This window comes from Lycium barbarum, chromosome 3 (genome assembly GCF_019175385.1).
Source record: "Lycium barbarum isolate Lr01 chromosome 3, ASM1917538v2, whole genome shotgun sequence".
In the NCBI taxonomy this organism is placed as follows: domain Eukaryota; kingdom Viridiplantae; phylum Streptophyta; class Magnoliopsida; order Solanales; family Solanaceae; genus Lycium; species Lycium barbarum.
Genome location: NC_083339.1, coordinates 5,744,104 through 5,767,980, shown reverse-complemented (window position 1 = coordinate 5,767,980; position 23,877 = coordinate 5,744,104). Strand labels below are relative to the sequence as shown.

The following is a 23,877-nucleotide window of genomic DNA, read 5'->3' as shown; positions in this document are numbered from 1 at the left end:
CATTAAGGACTATTTCGATTGCAGCAAAGAAGGAGGAGAGATGGAAGATTGTCCCAGCAAGCATATAGTGGACAATTCGGAAGGAGAGAAATCAGAGTTGTTTTAAAGATAAACAGAGCAGCATGCAAAAAATGAAGATGAATTATTTAGCTATTTATTATTTTTGGTGTAAGCAAGAAATGCTAGATCAAACGATAGATATTTTAACAACTATTGATTGTTTGTAATTTAGTGGAAATAGGAAGGCAATGTAAGTTGTAATATTTTTGAAGGGGGCTACACATTTGGATGTAGTTATACCTGTGGATATATAGATTAATTATTACCATTCTCCAAAAAAAATAAAAAATACTAATAATATTTTAAATTAAAATCGAAACAAAACATTTGAAAGTATATTAAGTAATACTTTAAGGACCATTTTGATCATTCTCTCTCCAAATTTTCAATAGAGCGGCTTTTTGATGAAGACAATATTTGAAAAATAAATAAATTAAAATGGAAAAAGAACATTTGAAAGTATATTATTTTGGCATTGCATAATTACTGTTACGGGCTGCCTTCGTTGTGCCTTGGCGCCCATAAATCCTGCGCGGAGTCGGCCCGTGACATTACGCTTGAGCTTAGGCTATTTTAAGCACTAATTAGTTTAGAGAATTCATTAACTTTAATCGGCACTTTATTTGCAACGCAAAATGTTATTACCAATATATCTCCAAACACGATTCACTACTAGAACAATCAAATTCCCTACAGAACCGGCAGAAATTTATTCGTAAGAAATGTTTTCAATGAATTTTTCGTCAATTACCCACCCGACATTCTTCGGGGAAACAACAACAATAACAACATACCCAGTGTAATTTCACATTATGATCTGGGGTAGGTAGTGTGTACACGACCTTATCCTACCTTATGAAGGTAGGGAGACTATTTCCAATAGACTCTCGGCTCAAGACCGGATGTCCTTCGGGAATTTGCGTTTTTTTTAGTAGTGATTTATGACTCTTAGGACTCGTTTGGTACGAGGGATAAGGATAAATAATTTCGTGATTAAATTTGAGATGAGTTTATTCTACGTTTGGTTGGGATAAAATCGTGGTATAACTAATTCCGGAATTAGTTATCCCGGGATTATAGTGTTATTTTATTCCTGTGAAAGGATGAGATAACTAATCCCAGAATCCTAGATAACTTGTTTCTCAACCAAACGACCCCTTATAATATATTATGTACTCCAAACTTCATTTTGGCTTTCAACTTTTGGAAGATAGGATAGAGAAATTATGTCACTCTTTATCCCTATTATAGTACTTCTGGACCTGGTCCTACTATTAATAAAAAAAAAAAACTTGGATTTAAAAAAAAAAAAAAAGATAGGATAGAGAAAAATATGAATTAGAATAAACCAAAACCTACTAAAATTGTGTTGACTTTAGAGCATTTCACGAAAGCCAGAAAATGGATGGGCAAATTTAGCAAAACAATTACTAACAACTTTAAAAGACAGACCTATAAAGCATTAGACGCTCAATGAGCAGGGATTTTAGGCATGCTATTGTGCAATAAAAATGGGCAGCAAGGAAAGGTATGACAAAATTTTGTTAAAGTAATTTTTTTTAGACATTATTAGATAATATTCATGGATAAACCTCCTAAAATATGGATTTGTAATTTCTAAAATAAAATAGATTTACCTGCTTCAACAAATAAATGTGACTTTGAACACTCGGTACCGGGTTCATATGAACCCAGTACTTCCAATACAAAGTGTACATATATATGTACAAATTCACTAAAATTGCAATAAAGAGTAGATATGAGGTCATAATTTTAAAAATATAATATAATCAATGTTAAAGACCTTAAAAGTTGAACTCATATAGAATTTAAATTTTGAAGCCGCCTCTACATTCGCTACAACCTCTGGTAATAATAAGGATGTGTTTTTAAGAATAAGCAACATAATTTTTGTATCAGCTCTCCATGTTGTTGCTATTGAATATTTCTGTTTCGTTATAACTTCAGTTGAAATTTAGAGTAATTGTTTATGTAATATAGAATGTCTAATAAAGCACGTTTATTAAAAATACATGGATAAAACAATCAAATTTCCGAGGGAACAGTTGAAAATTGACTTGTAGGAAATGTTTTGGACTAACTTTTCGTTGAAAATCCTTAACGACGAACCAATTACCCACCGGTCATCGTCGAAAATTCGCATTTTAGTGTTATTGACACTCATAATAATAAATAATTGATATTATCCAAACTTCAGTTTGGCTATCAATTTTTAGAAGATAAGCATAGGAAAATGTGGATTAGAATGAACCAAAAGCTACTAAATTTGTGTTGACTTTGGAGCATTCAACGAAAGCCGGGAAATGCATGGGAAATTTTAGCAAAACCATTAAGAAACAGCTTTAGAAAACAGAGCAATATATAAAGCATAGTTTTTTAGCATGCTATTGTGCTCTAAATATGGGCAGCAAGGACAGGTATGACAGAACACACGAGTAGCAATCTTTGCTGATTCTGCACTGATTTGCAAAAAGTATTTTGAACTTAAACTGATATTGTGTATGCTTATCCAGTTGATATAATATCTAGTGTCAAGACTATAGTTTAAGATCTACACACTGTTAATTTTTTTGATATTATTAGGCCACTCAAAAGAATGTTCATGGATAAACCTCCTAATAATGTGAATTTATAATTTTAGAAATAAAATATATTAACTGCTGCAATAAGTAAGTGTGAGCTCAACGATGGAAAAATACTTAGTAGGCATTTGACCATGCGATATGAAATCATGATTTCTATTTTGATTTCAAATCAGCGTTTGTTTATGCAATTTGAACAAAATTTCAACTTCAACTTCATATTATGATTTCAAATCCCAAATTCTCCAAAAAAAGTATGATTTTAATTTGGGATTTCAAATTATTTTTAAATGTAAAACTTGACCCATAAGTTTATATTTTGTAAAAAAATATCCATAAGGTGGTAGATAGATACCAACCATTTATATCAAATATTAAAAGATCTACAAGTTGATAGTATATTTATAACAAATTTACTCTTATCAACCATTTACCAACTTCATTTACTTATACAACTCATGTTCAGTTTTCCTTTTTATTGAACTAAAGTTGTATTTTTTTTTAGAAAGGTCATCTAGTAGCATATTAATTTTGCTATGAACTATGATTTGCTCATTTGGTAAGATTGTATAAGGATTGAGAAAGTTTTGTCGATTTTCATAACTTGTGGGGTTTTTATGTCTATGAAAAAAAATACAACTTAAGAAATCTAAATTACATGTCTAAACAAAACTTCAATTTCCAAACAGTTCCTTACCATCTACTATAACCTTTGATGGTAATAAGGACGCCTTAAAAAACAAGCAAAATAATTTTTTTATAAGCTCTCTATGCTGTACTAAGCCTGTTAACCGGTTCAACCGGAATCGGACAGGTAACCGGTTATAAAACCGGCCGGTTTCCAGTCTAAAAACCGGTTCCAAACATGGAAACCGGAACCGCCGGTCCAAAACATTAAAAAAACCCTTTTTGTTTTTATTTTTTGTATAGTATATATATATATATATTATAATATTTATTAGTATATTGTGGGTATATTTATATATGTTATACAAGTTTATAAGTAAAATTTATATATTTACTAACTAACAGCATATATGTATATATATATATATATATATATATATATATATATATATATATATATATATATATATATATATATTAAGTTATATGCTTAAGTTATACTACATATACCTAAAATATATTAAGAATATACTTATAATATCAATATACTTAAGTTATAAAATAGAAATTTACAAACTTAGAAAAAACTTAACTTATAAATAACTTAACTAACAGAAAAAACTTAACTTATATAACTTAACTAACAGAAAAAACTTAACTTATATATATTATAACTTAAATAAATATATATGTTTAAGTTATATGTATACTATATATACTTATATAACTTATATATATATGTTTAAGCTATATGTATACGATATATATGTTTAAGTTATGTATATACTATATATAGTTATAACTTATATATACATGTTTAAGTTATGTATATACTATATATACTTATATATGTTTAAGTTATATGTATTATAACTTAAGTTATTTATAACTTAAGTTTTTTCTAAGTTTATAAATTCTTATTTTATAACTTAAGTATATTTATATTATAAGTATATTCTTAGTATATTTTAGTTATTTTTCAAGTATATAACTTTCTAGTTTTTAATTTAAGTAGATATATATTATAAGTATATTTTAGGTATATTCCTAACTTAATATAAGTAAAAATATGAACACAAGTAAATAGAAGAAAACTCAATGAGCCATATATTTTATTCATTCATGGATAACATTTATTTGCAAGTTGTAGTTTTTTTTAACTTGCAAATAATACATGAGTTGCAAAGAAATAGTAGAATAATAAAATTAAAAAGTGTCAATCATCTGGCTAATATCCGCCATATCATATTCGGTCATGGAGATATCTTCAAAATCTTCCATTTGGTCCATTCCACTTGCTATCAAATCTTCAATCCCTTCCTCTTCGCCTTCTACCGCTTCTAAGTTTTGATTGCGTCGCTCCGATCTAATCTAATCGCGAATGCACACTAGTACTTGGAAGCTAAATTCGCATAATGAGTGTCTATGGTCTCCAATTTGTTGTCTTCCTTGGCTAAATGCACTATTCGAAGCCACGGTTGATATTTGAACCGTAAGAATATCTCAAGCCATTCTTAAAAGTACCGGATGACTCGTCTTGTATCTCTTTCACCATGCTAAGACGTCCAAATCATCTAGTTCCTTGATATCCACATTTGGCTGCATCAAAAGGTGATATTCATCAATTTTGCATTATTAGAAGGAGCTGGTTGTGAATGCAAAAAACTTTTAAATTCGACAAACCCTTTAAGCCCTTTTTGATACTTTGAGAAGTAGTAGGGCGTGCAGCAACGGGTGTAGCACTTGAGAAGTAGTAGGGCGTGGAGCAACGGGTGTAGCACTTGAGAAGTAGTAGGGCGTGGAGCAACGGGTGTAGCACTTTCTTCCAAATTAGAATAATGACTAAAAACTTTCTAAACTCGGCATCAATCGCGAGCTCGGCTTCATTTAAAGATGGTTCAACTTCCTCGTCAATTTCTAAATAGTTATAAATTTGACCACCAACGCTCTAGTATAAGACATTTTAAAACAAGGATTTAAAAGAGAACCCAATATAAATAAAGTTGGGATGAGAAAAAAATACTTTTTAAATTTTGTTGTCATATTAAAAATAACCGCTTGATAACTGGATTTATCTTTATACTCATATAAAACTCTAGCTATTTCCGCTAAGTAGGCTAAAATTTCGGTTACCGTGGGATAGAATTGTCTTGAAAAAGCAAGAGTTGCATTATAATTTTTTTGTAAAAGTTCAATACATTCCTTAACATCTTCCCAATCGGTAATATTTAACCAATCATCACTATCCTTATTAAAATGATTGTGAATTTGTTGTATGAAAATCCTATAATTATATGCTTGTTGTAACATAATGTAAGTGTAGTTCCACCTAGTGTCAATTTCTACTTGAATTTTCCTAGGTCTAAGGCCATTTTCCACACAAGAATTCTTAAAATATCTCATTTTATGCCTATTGGCATTACAAAAAACAAAAGCAACCGCATTTCTAACTTTTTGAATAGAATCTTCAAAATAGTTAAGACCATCTCTAACAATCAAATTTAAAATGTGACAACTACATCTCAGATGAAAAATATTTTTTAGCGGAGGGTTTACTTCCCTTTTTAAAAGACCAACCGCCTTTGTATTATTAGAAGCATTATCTAAAGCAATACAAAATGTTTTTCTATAAATGTTAAAAAGTTTCATAATAGTAGACATTGAATTCGCTAAAAAATTTCCATCATGACGACATTTCCCTTCATCATATAAAAAAGCTATAATTCTTTTTTGCATCACCCAATTATCATCAACCCAATGACATGTAATAGCAAAAAAATCTAACTTGTTAAGACTAAGACCCAAATCGGCGGTAAGAGAAACACTACAATTTAAAGAATTAAATACATGACGCAAATAAAATCTATATTTTTTTACACAAATCTATAACATCCGCTCTACAAGAACTTCTAGGAATACCCTCAAATAACGAATTATAACAACGTTGAATATAAGTAACAAACCCCAAACCCGAAGAAAAGGAAAATGGTAAACAATCATAAGCTATCATTTTAGCTATTTCTACACGTTTTTTTTTCTTGTCATACTTAAATTTTTTACCGGTTGGTGGGTCTATTGTCATTTGAATACCCCCCACATTTGAACCCGCTTGCTCTCCCCAAACATCCTTATGTTTACCTTTCATATGATTCGTTAGTGTACCCGTTCCACTATCCTTACTAGTTTGTTGCCTAAAAACAAATTCTTGTCTACATAAATTACATGTAGCTGTTTGTCTTTCCTTATCTTTAATCATAAATTGCCAATTTTTAGCGGTTGGCTTACGAGTTCTTGGCGGTTTGTCTTATGTATGTGATTGTGCAGGACCTGTATCTCCTATGGGATTTTCGGGGGCTTGTGTTTCATCATCATCAATTTCATTAAAAGTGTCGGTATAATGTTGTTGCATTACCTCATGATCTAAAAGTGGATTATTTCCACCAATATCAATACCTAAATTAGGTGTTTCATTCACAAATGTTTCCTCATTAAATCCACCCCTAACAATACCACTACTACCGGCACCACGTCTAAATCTCTTCGCCATTATTAAATGGAAATAATTTAAATCACACTCAAATAAATCACAAGAAAATAAATTGCAACAAATTAGATTGCTAGAATTAAATTGCGTAAATTAAATAGTGGAAAATAAAGATAGAGTTGGAACGAAGGTACCAAATTGCCGGACTAATTTCCAACAAAGTGAAGGTGGCTAGAATTGCAAATCCACCGAAGCTTTGGAGCTACTTCGGATTGTTGCAAAATCACCAACTCCACCAACAATTTTTTTTTTATAATTGCAAAATTAATAATTGAAACTAGAATAAAACTTATAATATTTAATTGAGAGAAATTTAAAGTGGTTAATTGTTGCAAAGTAGCTATAATTGAGAGAAAGAGAAGAGTAAATTTGTGTGGATTAAAATTGGAAATGGAGAGGGGTTTATATAGGGGTGGGGGATGGGTTAAAGTGTTAAAAAAATAAGTTTGGGGGGCCAAAAGGGGAGTTTGGAGCCGTTGGCAACGACCATTTTTGCAAAATGGACCGTTGGCCAACGGTCCAGCCTAGTCAGCAACGGAACTATTTTTTTTTTGACCGGTTAGCCGGTTTTAACCAGTTCCGGTTCCGGTTTACCGGTGATCTGATCCCAAAAAATGCAAACTGGACCGGTAAAATATATACGGTTAACCGTGACCGGTAAACCGATTCCATCGGTTCCTGTTTAACCGGTCCGGTTACCGGTTTAAACCGGTCAAACCAGACCGGTTGCCAGGCTTAGTTGTACCTATTGACGGAAGGGGCTATAAGTGATGGCTAGTGAAGATGTGTCAAAGTGATCACTTATATAGGCCCTTTCCATCGATTGGTACAACTTGGAGAGCTGATGAGCAATAAATCAGTACTATCATTTACGTAATTAGGACTCAACATAATGGAGAAATGATTTTTTGACCCTTTATATATATATATATATATATTTTTTTAATTTTATGATTTTTTGCAAGAGATTTTCATTTTTACGCATAAAATATCTGAAAAAAACACATAAGAGATCTGCAAAAACCGTTTAATCTATTCAAATTGTAAGAGGCCAAGAGATCTTATTTTCAACATATATCGTTTTATAATTTCATTAAAAAGAGGATTTTTTTTTTTGTTATAAAGGATAATTCAGGTCAAATAGGTGGAAAGAAGACATTTTTAATTAAAAATTAACATTAAGGCAACTGCGATCCAATAAGTAGAAGGAAGACAGATTTAAATCATTCCATCAAGTTAAAGAAATTTTGACCCTTTTTGCTAAAATCGTTAAACAAACAATGAATATCATTGTACTATAGTGAGACTTTCTATAATAAAAATCTTAATAAATTTAAAATTAAAGTTCTTTCTATAAAAAGTAAGCGTAACTCTTGGCTTCTTATTACTATCGAGCATCATATAGTAGTTTTTCAAAAAGGAATATGCTTATTGAAAATTGAGTAAAAATGCATATTATCATATAAGAAGAGAAGTGTAGCGATTCATACCACCGGAAAAGTTTTGCTAACCGGCAAACAATGGTATAACTCAATAGCCGCAACTTTTTTTCTTTAGGTAGTGAAGTTACTCCAATTAGTGTATGACTTGACGCACTAAAGTATCTTGTCTCTAGTTACTTAATCATTTTCGATTTCTATTACATATTTGTTATTTCTTACTCATTTCTTCCCACTAGTTCTCCAAGGTTTGTGATTTTCTCTTGTATGTTTTCTTGCTCATGCCAATGCCTAACAAATTAAACAATTAAGAAACATGCCTGGATTATTGTACCAACTACCAAGCACATCGACTTCTCGTGTCAATCTTCCGTGCGACCAATTGTATAGTGAGAAGCCACTGGGAAGCATGTTATGGTGATAGGCCGAAGAAAGGTGATGGATATATTATCAGTCAATGCATATATATTCTTGCTATCCCAATATTGATGTCGATAATCTGATCCTGAGCACAAATAACTATCAGTATTTACTTTCATCTAAACTTACGGAATAACTTTTGTTATTGAACCTCTCATTTTCCTGGTGAGCTCTATTCCAAATGAAAAGACTTTCGTGGGTCACTTTCTGTTGAAAAAATGCTATGTAATATCTGAAAAAGAATTATGTCTGCAATCACAATGGTAAAACTTTGAATCTATTTTTCAATAGTCTAATGAGACATTTGTTTCCCTCCTTGAATAGCCATCAATATACCGTTATTCCTAATTATAGTACTTTTGATTTGTATAACAGACTCTTTCTCATTCATTGACATTTAATTCTTTGGCCATTAATCTTTGACCTTCATTATGGTCATTGATATTCTGATAACGTCAGGCAACTCAATCTGTTCTATGAGATGATTTCTTACGTATATAAATTGATGTCCTATTATTGTGAATGAGAGATACGAAAAGAGAAATTCTTTTCCATATTATATTGTGCTGAGTTTTCTTTCTTGTGAAATCTTTGTTAGATTTTGACTTCTAGTTTTGTACTAGAAGAACTTGTTGAATCGTGGGGGTTACATTCATATCGGGTGAAATATCCTTAAGGACAGTGTCTTAATTGACATGCCTCAAGCTATGCGAATTCGCTAAAGTGTTCGTGATCAAGTATTTTCCGTAAGATTTTCAACACTTTCTTCGTGAAAGACGAGTCCTCTACAAGATAGTCTCTTTCATTAAACGCTAATATTCAACTTCTAACTTCATTCCCATTTTTTGTCAAAAAAGAAAAAGAAATGAACATTGAATAAATCATCAACCCCAACTGCTCTTTCACTTTTATCTTCTGTTTTTTTTTCTACGGAAAAGGTCCAAAAATACCCTTGACCTATTCAAAAAGGCTTATAAATACCCTCCTTCCACCTTTTGGTCTAAAAATACCCTTTCATCCACCTTTTAGGTCTAAAAATACCCTTAAGGTTTGTTTTTGGCTCAAATATACCCCTCAAACTAACAAGTTAAAATTAACTCTTTTAAAAAGCCAAATGGCAATTTGTAATTGGTCAATAATAAAATTCCGTAATTTAAAAAAAAATCCAGATTTAAAAAAAAGATGCCAATAATAAATTGCCAGTAATTTAAAATTCCAGATTTAAAAAAAAAAATTGCCAATAATAAAATTCCGTAATTTACATATTTTTTTTTTAAATTGTGTGGCAACTTAAAAATTAAAAATTAAAAAATTAAAAAATATGAACGAAACTGTTTTTTTTTTTTTTTTTTTTGCATTTCGTGAATTAATCAACGAAATATGTTTTTTTTTTTGCATTTCGTGAATAAAAAAACGAAATAGGAAATTATAATTATTTTTTTTGCATTTCGTGTATTAAAAAACGAAATAGGATAAAAAAATTTATTTTCGTTCATATAAAAACGAAATTGGAAAATTGGACAAAATATATTTTCCAATTTCGTTTTTATATGAACAAAATTAATTTTTTATCCTATTTCATTTTTTAATACACGAAATGCAAAAAAAAAATTATAATTTCCTATTTCGTTTTTTTATTCACGAAATGCAAAAAAAAACAAAAAAAAAAAACATATTTCGTTGATTAATTCACGAAATGCAAAAAAAAAACAGTTTTGTTCATATTTTTTAATTTTTAAATTAAATAATATATGTGTCCAATCACAAAATGTCATTTGGCTTTTTAAAAGAGTTAACTTTAACTTTGTTAGTTTGAGGGGTATATTTGAGTCAAAAACAAACCTTAAGGGTATTTTTAGACCAAAAAGTAGAAAGAAGGTATTTATGAGCCTTTTTTGAATAGATCAAGGCTATTTTTTGGACCTTTTCCGTTTTTTCTATATCATGAGCTCAACTACTCTCTCACCGTTACTTTCTTTTTTATATTATCATGAATCCAACAACTTTTGGCTTTCTTCCAGCTGCCTTTTTCTTTGGGTCTAAATGAGTATATTATATACAAGTGATAGAAATTTTCTCTCTCTTCTCTTTGCTCACTTCTTTCAATAATAATTACGAGGAAAAACATTTTTTATTAGGATTGATTTTATTTACTTCTAAGAGTTCGATTCAAAATTTTCATGTTTAACATATGTGATATATTGTTCTCTTTGAGGTGAGTCACACCATTAAGCATTTATACATCGATACGTAGTTTCTCAATCTCTGTTACTATAGATGTGAAATTTTATTCGCATACTAATGATCTCTGCTCAAACTAAATTTCATGTGACCCACTAAGTACCATGATCCATAGATCAATTTCGAGAATCATTGCATTTTACTCATAGAGCTGAGCTTATGACCACCAAAGTTCATAGTTACATGTCAATTTTCGAAAGCCACTGTATGTCACACATATGTCGAACATCTATGGTTATCAAAGTGCAGAGCTAGTTTCTTCTCATGCGCTAAATTATCTTTAACATGATAAAGGTAGTCCACTGGGTCCCATACCAATGACTTCGTATTTTCATACTCATCTCGTCGAACCATTGATGATATTATTTATTTTGGATCACGCCTGATTTTTTTTTTTTTCAAAAAACTCACATCGTTAAAAATATTCTTATACTTATATAGTATAACTTTTCGATATTTTCAACTATTACTGTGTGATTTTATTCGCATACCAACAAAGTAATTACAAATTAATGAATTTCATTCACCCTTATCACAAGTTATTATTTTCTATCCTACATACAAATTGATTAACTGAAAAAAATTAATTCAAGGAGACCAAAAAAAAAAAAAAAATTAATTCAAGGAGTCAATCGTAGGGTTTGGTAAGTAGACCCCTCAATGGATATTTTGCACCCACTACTTTTGATATTCTTCAGATCTCAAAAAAATAAACTAGGCACACACTGTATCAACAACCCTTGTCACTCACTATCCCACTAGCCGACACATTGTACTATATAATCAGTTTTATACACATAGCCAGTATTACACACACTTACATCAAGATCTGAAAAAAGAAAAAAAAAAATCAAGAATGGAGTATGATGGAATTCTTTTGGGCATGGGAAATCCATTACTTGACATCTCAGCTGTTGTAGATCAAGATTTCTTGAACAAGTAATATTCTTTGTTACATTTCATGCCACCCCCATATGTCTAAATTCACTTTTTTTAGCTCCATTTGTAGTGTACCATTTTGATTTGATTTTATAGATCTTGTTAGTTCCTTAAGTTTTATGTACATAATGGTTATCTACTTATCTATGTGTGTGCTTGATATGGTGGTATGTGTATACTGATCTTAGATTTGTCCATCTTGGATTAATTTTTTTTTTTAATAAGATGGCAAAAGAAAAAGAAATGACAAAATGAAAACAATCTGACTATGTTCATTCCTATTTCTTATTTTCAATGTGGTTTCATTTTTCTTTTAAATTGGATCTTAGTGTTTATAATATCTGTGTATTTGTAGTCTGCTAGTGTTTCAAAGCCTAAAGGGCCGAGGCACATCCAAGATTTAAACTATATGGGTTCAACCTTTAGGATAAATAATCCCGGGATTATATTTGAGATGAATTTATCCCATGTTTGGTTGGGTTAAAATGGCCCTGGATTGTAGTGTTATTTTATCCCTGTGGGAGGGTGGAATAACTAATCCCGGGATAACTAATCCCAGGATAAGTTATTCTAGGATAACTTGTTTCCAACCAAACGGCCCCTTAAGGTTTTAGCATTGAATCCACCATATTTTTGAAGTTTATGGGTTCATATATACTATTTGTTACATTTTTAGTGGATTCTTACATATAAACTATACTCCGCGCTGAAAGTAATGGGTTCAGATGAATCCGGTAAAGTAAAGTTGCATCTGCTTCTACTACAAGGGTGGCTATATAAGGGGAGCAGGTATTGTCAACCCACAACCCGATTCATCTTGTTATGTGTATAGCTGAACAATTTCTCATAAATGTGCATTTATAATAAATTAGCATGTGGATTGGATGATACTCCACATCTTCTGACTTACACTGTTGATTTTAGTTCTAAAAGCTAAGTTACTCGGACTCTTCGAAAGTGTTGCCGCACCCGTGTCGGATCCTTCAAAAATACACTACTTTTGAAGGATCCGACACGCACCCGATGACATTTAAGGAGAGTCCGAGTAACATAGTCTAAAAGTGCATTGGTTTTACTTGCAGATTTAGGTTCTCTTTGTTTCCTTTCATTTTATCATTTGAATGACTTGATTTTTAACTCATAGGTATGATATCAAGCCAAACAATGCAATTCTTGCTGAGGACAAGCACTTGCCTATGTAAGTGGTTTCTTTTTTGTCGTAGTTGTTTTTTTAAATTGTAAATACTTCATTTTTTTAAATTACATGGGGGGTAGGGGGGAAATGGGGAAGGGGATTACAATGTGGGGATTCGAACGCTCACCAACAAGGTGAAAGTTCAGGTAGCCAACTAACTGAGCTACTAGATCCCTACTGTAAATACTTCATTAGGGTAGCTTATACGTTTTTTTTTTTTTTTTTGAGATTGAGATTAGCTTATACATGTTTTTTTTTTGGTGTTAAGATTAGCTTATAGTCTGATACATGTGCCGAGTAAATTTACAGATCTTCAACTTCCATAGATTTATAGTTGCATAAGTATCCTTTTCTGGTAGAATTTGTTTGGAGAAATAAAATTTTGTATCTTTGAAATTTCTTAAGTTTTCGGATGTTGGGCTTTCTTTTTTCCTGCGTAAGTGCCTGGCTGGTGAGAATGCCTTTTCTATAAAGGAATTTCTTAAATAGGTGTTATTGTGTGAGAATAACATTAAGTAAGAGAGGCTACCGGACCACGTTCTGCTGAAGAAAAGAGTTAGTTTTATGCGTTTAGTCAGAAAGCTGTTTGATTCTTCAAAAATATTGAATGATCTTGTATATACCAGGTATGATGAAATGTCAGCCAAGCCCACTGTTGAATACATTGCTGGAGGTAATTTTCCCTTTAACTTAGACAGATTGTATTTATTAATTTTGTGCATTGAAGATACTAGAATCATTGATCTCATGGTCTTAATTCTGCAATGCAGGTGCAACACAGAACTCAATCAGAGTGGCTCAGGTGTCTTGTCTTCATAAGTTTTTAGTGATTCTTTGCAATCTGGCATGAACATACAATTCAGAAGAATAATTTTCCTTTGGGATTTGCAGTGGATGCTACCATTTGCAGGTGCAACAAGTTACATGGGCTCCGTTGGGAAGGACAAGTATGGGGAGGAAATGAAGAAAAATGCAAAGGATGCTGGCGTTAATGTGAATTCTTAGTCCTTAATTTTCTCTTCTTAGTTTGACTATCTTTTTGTATTTCGGTGCATTGTGGATTTATAAATACAATTATTGCTCATTGTTTGCCTTTGTCTATGCTTTTGAACTTATATCATGATAAAGAAATACTTTAATCCCAACTTGTTTTTATGTTTGGATTAAAATAGGTTCATTACTACGAGGATGAGACTGCTCCAACAGGGACTTGTGCTGTTTGTGTGCTAGATGGCGAGAGGTTAGTTTAACACAATTTTGCGTTATGTGTACTATGGCTCTTGTGTAAATTTTAGTCTTTCCTTTTTGTTAACAAATGAGGGAAAGGAAGAGAAAAAGAAACATTCTACTTTTTCTAACTAAGGTTCAAATACATGATTAACATTTTTTTTCATCCATGAATTTCCACATGGTTTCTTGCTAAGGTGATGATCTGCTATTGAATATGCAGGTCCTTGGTAGCCAACTTATCAGCTGCAAACTGCTACAAGGTTGACCATTTGAAAAAGCCAGAGAACTGGGCCTTGGGTAGGAATTGCATTCCCGTTTTTATGCAGATTAGACCTCAGATATTCAGTCTATTTTAAAACTAACACATCTATTTGTGGACAGTTGAGAAGGCCAAGTTTTACTACATTGCTGGATTCTTTCTCACCGTTTCCCCAGAATCTATTCAGCTTGTTGCTGAGCATGCAGCTGCCAATAACAAGGTATGCAGTTTTTATTGTTTATGTGTGACTGGTCTTTTTGGTAGTTTTTTGGGCTTTTTGGTAGTTCGTGCATGACAACAATCAAACATAATATTCCGTCCTGCTGCAGATCTTCTCAATGAACCTTTCAGCGCCATTCATCTGCGAGTTCTTCAGAGATCCTCAAGAGAAAGCCTTGCCGTAAGACCAATTTCCTACCTCGTCAAGGTAAATGAAGGTAGAAGATATACTGATCTTGGGATTGACTTTTTTGTTTTTCAGGTATATGGACTTTGTATTTGGAAATGAGACAGAAGCAAGAACCTTCTCAAAAGTACATGGCTGGGAGGTAAAGGACTATTAGTTTGATGTTTCTCACTTTGATGTTTGATTTTTATGGTACATGGCTAACGTGCTGCTTTGACTACTAGACTGATAATGTTGAAGAAATAGCATTGAAAATCTCCCAATGGCCAAAGGCATCTGGAACGCACAAGAGGATTACCGTTATTACACAGGGTGCTGATCCCGTTGTTGTTGCTGAGGATGGGAAGGTGACGTTGTTCCCTGTTATACCGTTGCCAAAAGAGAAACTTGTTGACACCAATGGTGCTGGTATGTTGTCTATGGTTTTTATACCTGTTTCTGCTTATATAGAGTTAGAATACCCTCTCTTTTACCGACAAAATATAAGGATCAATCAATCTTGATTAAGTGGTATTCATTAAGTTTCGTCTTTGGATCATGATAAAATCATACCATATTAACTGAGTTAATAAGCCAATCTTTTGTGTAAACATACTACAATGAGAAGTGTGTTAAATCCAATATTCCGACTCTTTGGGTAGTTAATGTAACATTATCATGTTCCGTTTTAACATTTGTCTGAAACTTTTAAGTGGCTTTTTTCCATTGAATTCTTCAAATAGTTTTGCCAAGAATGCGTCTGTTTAACTTTTATCAAAACGTTTTCGCGGCTGAGGGTGTTTTTCGATGAAAAGTTTTTCCACTCACAAAACACTGACAGATTTTCAAAAATACTATAACTAACCTAAAGATGTTTTGTTTCGCACAAACTTTGTTCAGAACTTTTTCCAAAGTCATGTTTTGAAGTAGTGTTATTTTTTTCAGAAGTTCATGGGAAATTACAGAATCTCACAAAATCTTAAAGATGTTCTCAGAATATTCAAAATGTTGAATCCAGTTTTGTTCCCTATTAGAGGACACAGAGTGGTAGCCAGTCCAGACATTCTGTGATCCTCTTTGAGTTTTTCCCTCCTTTCAGCTTAGCTACATAAAGTTTGTCCAAAGTGTTAGTAATAGTTTTCAGTGTCTAACATTAGTTGAAGAAATAAGGTGTGTTGTCTTCTTATATGCTCTTTGACTATTCTCAATTTATGAGCTAGAGCTAGTTCTTACAACTAGTATCAGTATTACACGGTTGGAACAAAACGCTTTCATCAAAACCTAGTAGTGAACTAATATGGTGTTAGCATAACTCTATTCTAATTCTAATCGACGAAGTGTATTTAAGTCGTTTTATCGTATATTAGGCTGTTGTTTAACATGTTTGTTCGTACTTTGATAAGGTGATGCATTTGTTGGAGGATTCTTGTCACAATTGGTTCAAGGAAAACCAATTGCTGATTGTGTAAGAGCAGGATGTTACGCATCAAACGTTATCATCCAGAGGTCGGGTTGCACATACCCTGAGAAGCCAGATTTTGCATAAGATAGTTCTTATTTTTTTTTTCCATTTCCAGTGTTATGCCTAATTGAGAGAACAAAATTCGAGTTCTATTTTCAATTTGATTGAGTAATCCCAAAATTTGGGCTTATTGTTCCCCAAATTTTGGCTTGTTGTAAGGAATTTTGGTTGCCTTTAAATATCGTTTGAGAATAACATTCCATTAGTAAAATTAAATTGTTTCCTGGGCAAATTTATTTATTTATTATCATAGATTTTGAAGTAATGGAATGATGGTTACCACAACACTGAACTTAGTATGGAAGGTTAGAACAACGTTTACAATTTATGGACAATTTGGTAACTTGCGTGACATATATAAAAGGAAAAAGGAATGCCCTTTGTTAATATCACGTGTCCAAAATTTGGTAATGGGAAAGTAGTCGAATTTGCTAAATCTAGGCATGCCTCACTTAAAAATTAACTTGTTTTTTTGTTTGTTGATAAACTAGACTTCATTTATGGGAGAATAATTTATATATACATAAGAATAGAGTATATTTACAAAATATGACGATACTTTTTAGTTTACAAAACAAATTAATAGATTTCTTACAAAACATCTACGAAAATTTGTATATGAAATGTGTATATCTTGCTCAAATCTTAAAATTTTCTCTCTTGTGGAATAGAGATATGTCAAAAAGATAACTTGAGAATGCAGATTTTAAAAGATAAGAATATACCATTTGATTGCATAAAATGGCGGTGTGAAACATGACAGATCTCTCAAAATGTGCAACACTGTAACGAAATAAAGATTCCATTGAAATTCTGAAAACTTGTAATCAGCAGGTACCAATGTATAACCCAATTAACAAACACCATGATACCGGTATTTTTTTTTTTTTAATCATAGATTGTGAAGTAAAGGAATAATGGTAACCACAACACTGAACTTAGTAGCATGGAGGATTAGAACAATATTTACAATTTATGGACAATTTGGTCACTTGCGTGACATATATAAAAAGAAAAAGGATTCCCATTTGCCCATAAACTATGCAATAAGGTTAGATATGCCCTTTGTTAATACCACGTGTCCAAAATTTGGTAACTGGAAAATATTCGAATTTGCTTCGAAGCTATATGAAATGGTCTACAAGCCGCGCTTAAAAATTAACTTTACCCCCTCCTTCTTTCAACATTCCTGAAATAGGTAAACCATTTTTGGCCACAACACATTAAAATTAGAGCATACAATCAGTAAACATTTTTTGGCCAAAACAGATACCCGCTAGAAATTAAAAAAATATGGACAATGGATAGCAGTGGCCAATAATGTTGAAGAAATAGCTTTGAAAATCTACAAAGAGAAGTATTTGTTTAACTTTTATCAAAAAAAATTTTGCAAAATCTTTTTTCAGAAACTCTTTTCCCACTCGCACAACACTTGTAAATCTTCAAAAATACTTTAACTAACCAAAGGCGTTTTTTTCGCACAAGTTTTTTTTCTTTCAGGAAAACCTTTTCCAATTGTTCTAACTTTTTCCCAAATCATGTAGAAGTATTGTTATTTTGTTTCAGTTCATGGAACTATATATGATGTGAGAATGTCTCAAAATCTTAAAGAAGTTAACAAAATATTCTAAGCAAATCTAGTTTTAACGTGGTCTTGACATCTTGAACAATTTCTTTTTTGAGGAAATTAGTTAAAAGGGTCTTTACAAAATGAAACCTTAGTTACCCTCTACTAAATTTTTGATAGGCAATGTAAATATTAGTTCACATTCTAGCACCAACTTGGTGTTGTGTACAAGGTATTCAAAAAAGCAAAGTGTAGCTCCTACTTCTTTTTTTTTCCAGATGGAATGAATTGTAATATAAGACTAATCCGGTATTAAAGATGTATGAACATATCATAACAAACAAGAACTAACCCAAATAGCAGATTAGTCATCAGATGTCAGCCTCCGTCTCATATATTGCTCTCTGTCAGAGCAAAAGTCTAGCTCGTAGTTTCAATATAGCTTAGCTTCCTATAATTCCTTACCAGAAGCTAGTAATGAACTAGCCATTGTGTTAGCACAATTCTATTCTAACTAGATAATCTTGCCCATGCTCAGCATGGGCCCTACAAATTACATTTTAAAATTATCTGTTAATTATAATAAAAGATTGCAAAGCATGTTTTTGCTTGCTAACTGTAAAAGATGAGCAAATTTTTGCATTGATATATCACTCCCTTGAAATTAGTACAACTTTAATGCCACAATGTAAATTTAACTCAAGATCTAAATTAACATATGAGTCAATGAATTAAAGCTTTACATAAGCTTTGTGTCGATCTATTCTATGAGCAAATGCATTTGCTACTACTGCTTTCGGCGTAGGTGATCAGCTGTTAATTTTTTTTAATAGGAAGCTATGAAGCACGTATTCATGCTGATAGTTGACTATGTTGTAGGTGGAGACAATAAGATCAGTAGAACTCTTAGAGTAGAACTAATTCCAGTATCAACCGCGGTTAATGCTTCCTCTTCTAAAGCTCAGATCACGGAATATACACCTGACAATCTGCTAGAAACAGAGAACACAAGCAATTTGTCTCAAACAGGACAAGACAAAATGGAGTACATTAGCTACTCGGCATGAAAGATGGTGCTTCAAGAGCTTAGAAGAAAAGTTTGTTGTTAACCTTCACTATTTGATCTATAGAAGTAGCCTAACATCATCCAAAAAGATAAACTCATACAATTATCAAATTAAAAAATTACAAAAGTAAGTTTATTATCTTGACCTGGAATAATATTTTGTAATTTCATTCAAAGTGGAGATAAAGAGAGGTAGCTAGACATTGGAAAAATATGGAAGTTGACATAACATTACTTCAATTTCTCAGGACAACTTCTTTGGATATTTTTCTCTTGCAAAAGCAGGTAGGAAATAAATCTATGAAGATGCGCAACTCAAAGAGTAGATAGAGAAACAATGCATAAATCTTAAGATATTACATTAGAGTTCTATAAGAGGAACACTTGTTATGTTTTTTCTGAACTAGTAACCACAAAAATAAGCATAGCACAGAAGTGCTACTCTTAATATTTTTATGTAACAAGTAAAATCTAAAGAGAACCAAAAATTCAAAGGAAAGTGGAAGAATTGAAGTTACTGATCTGCTTTTGCAAAAGCTGGAAAATGCCAAAGCCATCACTGAATTACTCTCCACTTAAAAATTGAAATTACCATTATTCATAAATCATTACTAACAGTCCCTAAATTCCTAATGAATTTTATCAGGGGTTATGCTTTTTTCTTTAAAATCCACAAATTTGGTATGCCTCAAGTAGATCTAAACAAACACATTACTGAAAGAAAAAGAAAAAATGTCATTACACATACTTGGATGTGGGACCATCCCAGTTCTTAGCATTTCCTTCATTCACTGAATAAATCTTCCTTTTCTTAGGAATCTGCATGTGGAAAGCAATGTAGTGATCTTGCTAAACAAAAAGATGCATCAATCCCAAATAACAAAAAACAAACAAACAGAAAATCATAAATTGAAATGTCGATAGGCTGAAAGTAATATCTACAAAAGTCCAGCAAGATAAGAAATGAATGATGTGGAAAAGATGAGGTCAAGAACTCAAAATATCAAATAGCAGAAGGGTAGATAAGCTTAAGTTTAAGTAGAGGCAAGTTCATAGACAGAAGGGACATAGGCTATTATTATGTTAAAACAATTTCAGATGGCATGATGTCTAGCATTCTCGCAAAGAGAGCATATTTTACATATTAAACTATTATAATTATAAATTGAGATTGATTGGTTCATCGACAAGTTATCACATATTCAATTATGGGAACTGTAAAGAGTCAATAAGAGTCACACGATCTCTAAATAGTTTTCACACTTACTTACTTTTGTTGTAAAATAAATTCAGTCTTAATACAAGGTTGTTGTTTGATCTCGATACTTTTAAATTTTAACTATGTTTAATCATATTTTACAACAAGGCACTGCAGAGTCAAATTGTTCTTCACAATTGGTCAACAAACCTATTCATCTTTATCATGAGTATTAGTTCCTTTATATACTTTTATCTTTTAGTCCATCAAATGTTACATTTTCTCCTCTTTAAATAATTGCACACCAATATGTATATTGATAATTAAAGCAAACCTAGCATATAGGTGCGGACACAAACACCAGAAAATTAAGCAATTTACCCTCTAAGATGGTTCAGAATTTCTGAATATCATCTGCCAAAAGTCGGTACAATTACCTGCTAAACAAATAATTAACTAAATTTGTAATTCCACATGCCCATTAAAGTAATGAGGAAAAAAGAAACCATGAAGTACAGGAAAGATTTTTAACATACCTCTTCCAAAACATGTCAAGATGCTTTAATTTTCTTTTTCCATCTCTCACAGTTCCCTAAACTTAGCCATTTTCCGTCCAAGATAATTTACGTAATACCATCAAGAAGACAAAGACTATTAATTCAAGGAATTCAATAGAAGCATCGTCACGTTGAAGTAGTTTCAAAACCACATTATAGACTCTTTATATCATACCTCTTGGTGTTTGGTGATATGACCCTAGACACTTGATAGATGTTATATTGGAGATTGGCCTTTTGCACATTAATTTTATAGAACTTCAACCATGGTCGTGCTCAAAGGTATTCAATTCTCATGATAGCAAAGTTAGAGCATTGGAATTTGAGCTAGATTCTTTTGCAGTGATAAGAAAAGTGTAATCATCATAATGAAATAAAGTTAGTCATATCAACTTGATTCTTTTACTTTCTTCTTACCTAGTAGTATTGGACATGACGAGTAAGAGCGCAGACCCGCAGTCTTTCATTGATAAAGACAAAGAAGAAAAAACTTGCAAGGAATAAAAGATGAAAACATGTGCTGCTATTATAAAATTGGACATAACCAAAGAAAGAAGAAGTTGCTTTGGAAGAGAATATTTCTCCTAAAAACTGTTGATTAATTTTAGCGCGAGAGACAAACGTGAATTCAACTTCCTTGCATAATTAAGTTGTTTAAGGAATATCGTCAAATACCTTAGCAAAATAAAAAATGAACCAGAAACTCAGTTAACCCAATTAATCTATTTCAGTTTATCAAATCTGTTTTTTAGTTTAAGAGTGTGAACTGACAAATTACATTATCTATTAAATCATTTGACAAAAAACAATAAGTATAACTGAGGGGAACATGAAAATAGATACTCTCTCCGTCTCAATTTATGTGAACTTTTTCGAAGTACGAGGGTCAAACTTTATAATTTTGACCGTAAATTTTGACATAAATTTTTCAAGTTTGTAAAAATAAAATTATATATTTAGAAACTATATAAAAAATACCATAAGTCATGATAATCTATAATTCAAATAATTTAGAAAAAATATAATGAAAACATGGTCAAAGAATCACCTCGAAGACTCCCCAAATAGTAATAGGTTCAAATAAATTGAAACAGAGGGAATATATCACAAAGCAGATAAAGTACAGATTGAATATCAAAGGAAACACAAAACAAACAGAGAAGGAAAGACAACTTAAATAATGGAGCTAACTTTGGGATGTCAAATAAATCCTAATGTTAATCCATGAAATGTATTCAGTCGTCTTAATGTTACATTAGGCTACATTTAACATGTTTTGTCTTCACTTAATAAGGGATGTATTTGTTGGAGGATTCTTGTCACAATTAATTCAAGGAAAACCCATCATAATTTGTGTAAGAGCAGGTTATTACGCATCAAACATTATCATCCAGAGGTAGGGATGCACATACCCTGAGAAATTAGATTTTGCATAAAATAATTCTTATTTTTTGGTTTCCAATATTATGCCTTACTTGAGAGAAATTCTCAGGTTCTATTATTTTCAACTCGACCGAGTAATTCCAAATTTTGGGCTTATTATTCTCAAATTTTTGGCTTGTTGTAAGGAATTTTGATTGCCTTTTGATATCATTTGACAATAACATTCTATTAGAAAAAATAAATTGTTTCCTGCGCCAATTTGTTTATTACTGTATTTTGCAAAATAACCAAGAGTGGTGTCAACATATGATCTTTCTAGCAAATTAACCCCATTTTGCAACCAATTTTATTCCCTCATTCTCTTGTTCATCAATCTCGTGCAAAAGATATAGTAATAAAGAATTACTTATAAAAATTATGATTGAATTAAATTATTAATGGATGACATATTTAGATTATTTTGCATAGTTCAGTATAAGATTTAATTCTTTTACCGTTATTAAATGTTAAACACATAGTAGTAAATTAATTATGCTAAGTTAGTTGTGTTAGTCAATGAAGACATATATAAACTAGAGGGAGTCAAACTCTAAGGTTTATGTTATTTGGTCTAATTCTTTTATCGCTTTACTAGAAGTTTGACAAATGAATTTATCCATGGAGGTCGCATCGTCAAATTATGAAGAAGAAATAGGTGGATATAGTTTTTAAATTTGATTAGAAGAAAATGATCCCTTCACGATTTTTTGTGTATTGTTTTAGATTTTTGATGTATAAAATAAAATAAAATAAATTTAAAAAATGAATTTATAAAAAGCTACAAATTTATTATAATACCATTCACTACTAAACTTTGTACTAACTTTTTCTACTTGTGACTGTATGACTTTCATCAAAAGAAGTTTAAATAATCTTATAGATTATTCTTGTTCAAGCATAATGCCAAAACTTCTTCATTTTATCTGCACGTGACTTCTATGATTATGGTCCCCTAAGGTTTTAACACTTATGTTGTCTTGTTGGAGACATAGCTTTGTTTCATATTTTTATTGTCGATAAGCAACTATATGTTTGATGAAATTATTTCTTCATGTTATAGTGCAATTATTTCCTTTAGATATTTACAGCGTCCATCATACAGTAATTGAGAAATCAATAAATTTTGAATTTATTTAATTATACACATCGACTCCAATTGAAACAAACATGAGGTTTTTACAGTTTTTGAAGCTAATGTATGAAACTAAAGGAGGTGAGATATTTTAACAATAAACTTATTGACGTTGTGAACCTTTGAGAACACGTGTAGAAGTTTTTTCAAAAATTTTTGAGTCTTAAATGTCTAATATGTCATTTTATCATGATTCAATTGCTCAATCGAAACAAGTCATAGTTTGAGTATTTAAGTAAAATTTAGTGACAAATTTAAGGAGTCGTAAATTAATATTATTTGATACATACATGCTATGGAATATGAATATTAGCTGCTGTTCCTCATAACTCTTTCCGTTTTCGGATAGACGGTAATAAAATCCAAAAAGTTCAATTCCATATCCAAATGTTCTCAAATTACCTCAAACTACAATATATGATGTGAGAATGTCTCAAAATCTTAAAGAAGTTAACAAAATATTCTAAGCAA

General features: G+C 31.4%; 1 protein-coding gene and 1 long non-coding RNA gene across 2 annotated transcripts; one reads left to right on the top strand and one right to left on the bottom strand.

Moving 5' to 3' along the window:
• The first annotated feature begins 11,648 nt into the window (after positions 1-11,648).
• Positions 11,649-16,696, top strand: LOC132630035 (adenosine kinase 2). The gene is made up of 12 exons (XM_060345549.1): positions 11,649-11,873; positions 13,018-13,071; positions 13,695-13,741; positions 13,839-13,870; positions 13,960-14,061; positions 14,241-14,308; positions 14,519-14,595; positions 14,680-14,777; positions 14,887-14,957; positions 15,039-15,105; positions 15,188-15,371; positions 16,346-16,696. The coding sequence occupies exons 1-12, from the start codon at positions 11,791-11,793 to the stop codon at positions 16,486-16,488; spliced, it is 1,026 nt and encodes a 341-aa protein (XP_060201532.1). The 5' UTR covers positions 11,649-11,790; the 3' UTR covers positions 16,489-16,696.
• A 1,972-nt stretch (positions 16,697-18,668) lies between these two features.
• On the bottom strand, positions 18,669-20,802 carry LOC132633676 (uncharacterized). Its single transcript, XR_009579737.1, has 3 exons — positions 20,677-20,802; positions 19,846-19,916; positions 18,669-19,020 (listed from the first exon to the last, which is right to left on the bottom strand). It is a non-coding gene; the product is annotated as an uncharacterized LOC132633676 (long non-coding RNA).
• Positions 20,803-23,877: the final 3,075 nt, after the last annotated feature.

Excerpts from the sequence above, each read along its gene's own strand:
- LOC132630035 (XM_060345549.1), top strand. The coding sequence starts at position 11,791 with ATGGAGTATGATGGAATTCTTTTGGGCATGGGAAATCCATTACTTGAC. Across the intron at positions 11,874-13,017 it reads GATCAAGATTTCTTGAACAA|GTATGATATCAAGCCAAACA; the intron begins GTAATATTCTTT and ends TTTAACTCATAG. Across the intron at positions 15,106-15,187 it reads CAAAAGTACATGGCTGGGAG|ACTGATAATGTTGAAGAAAT; the intron begins GTAAAGGACTAT and ends TTTGACTACTAG.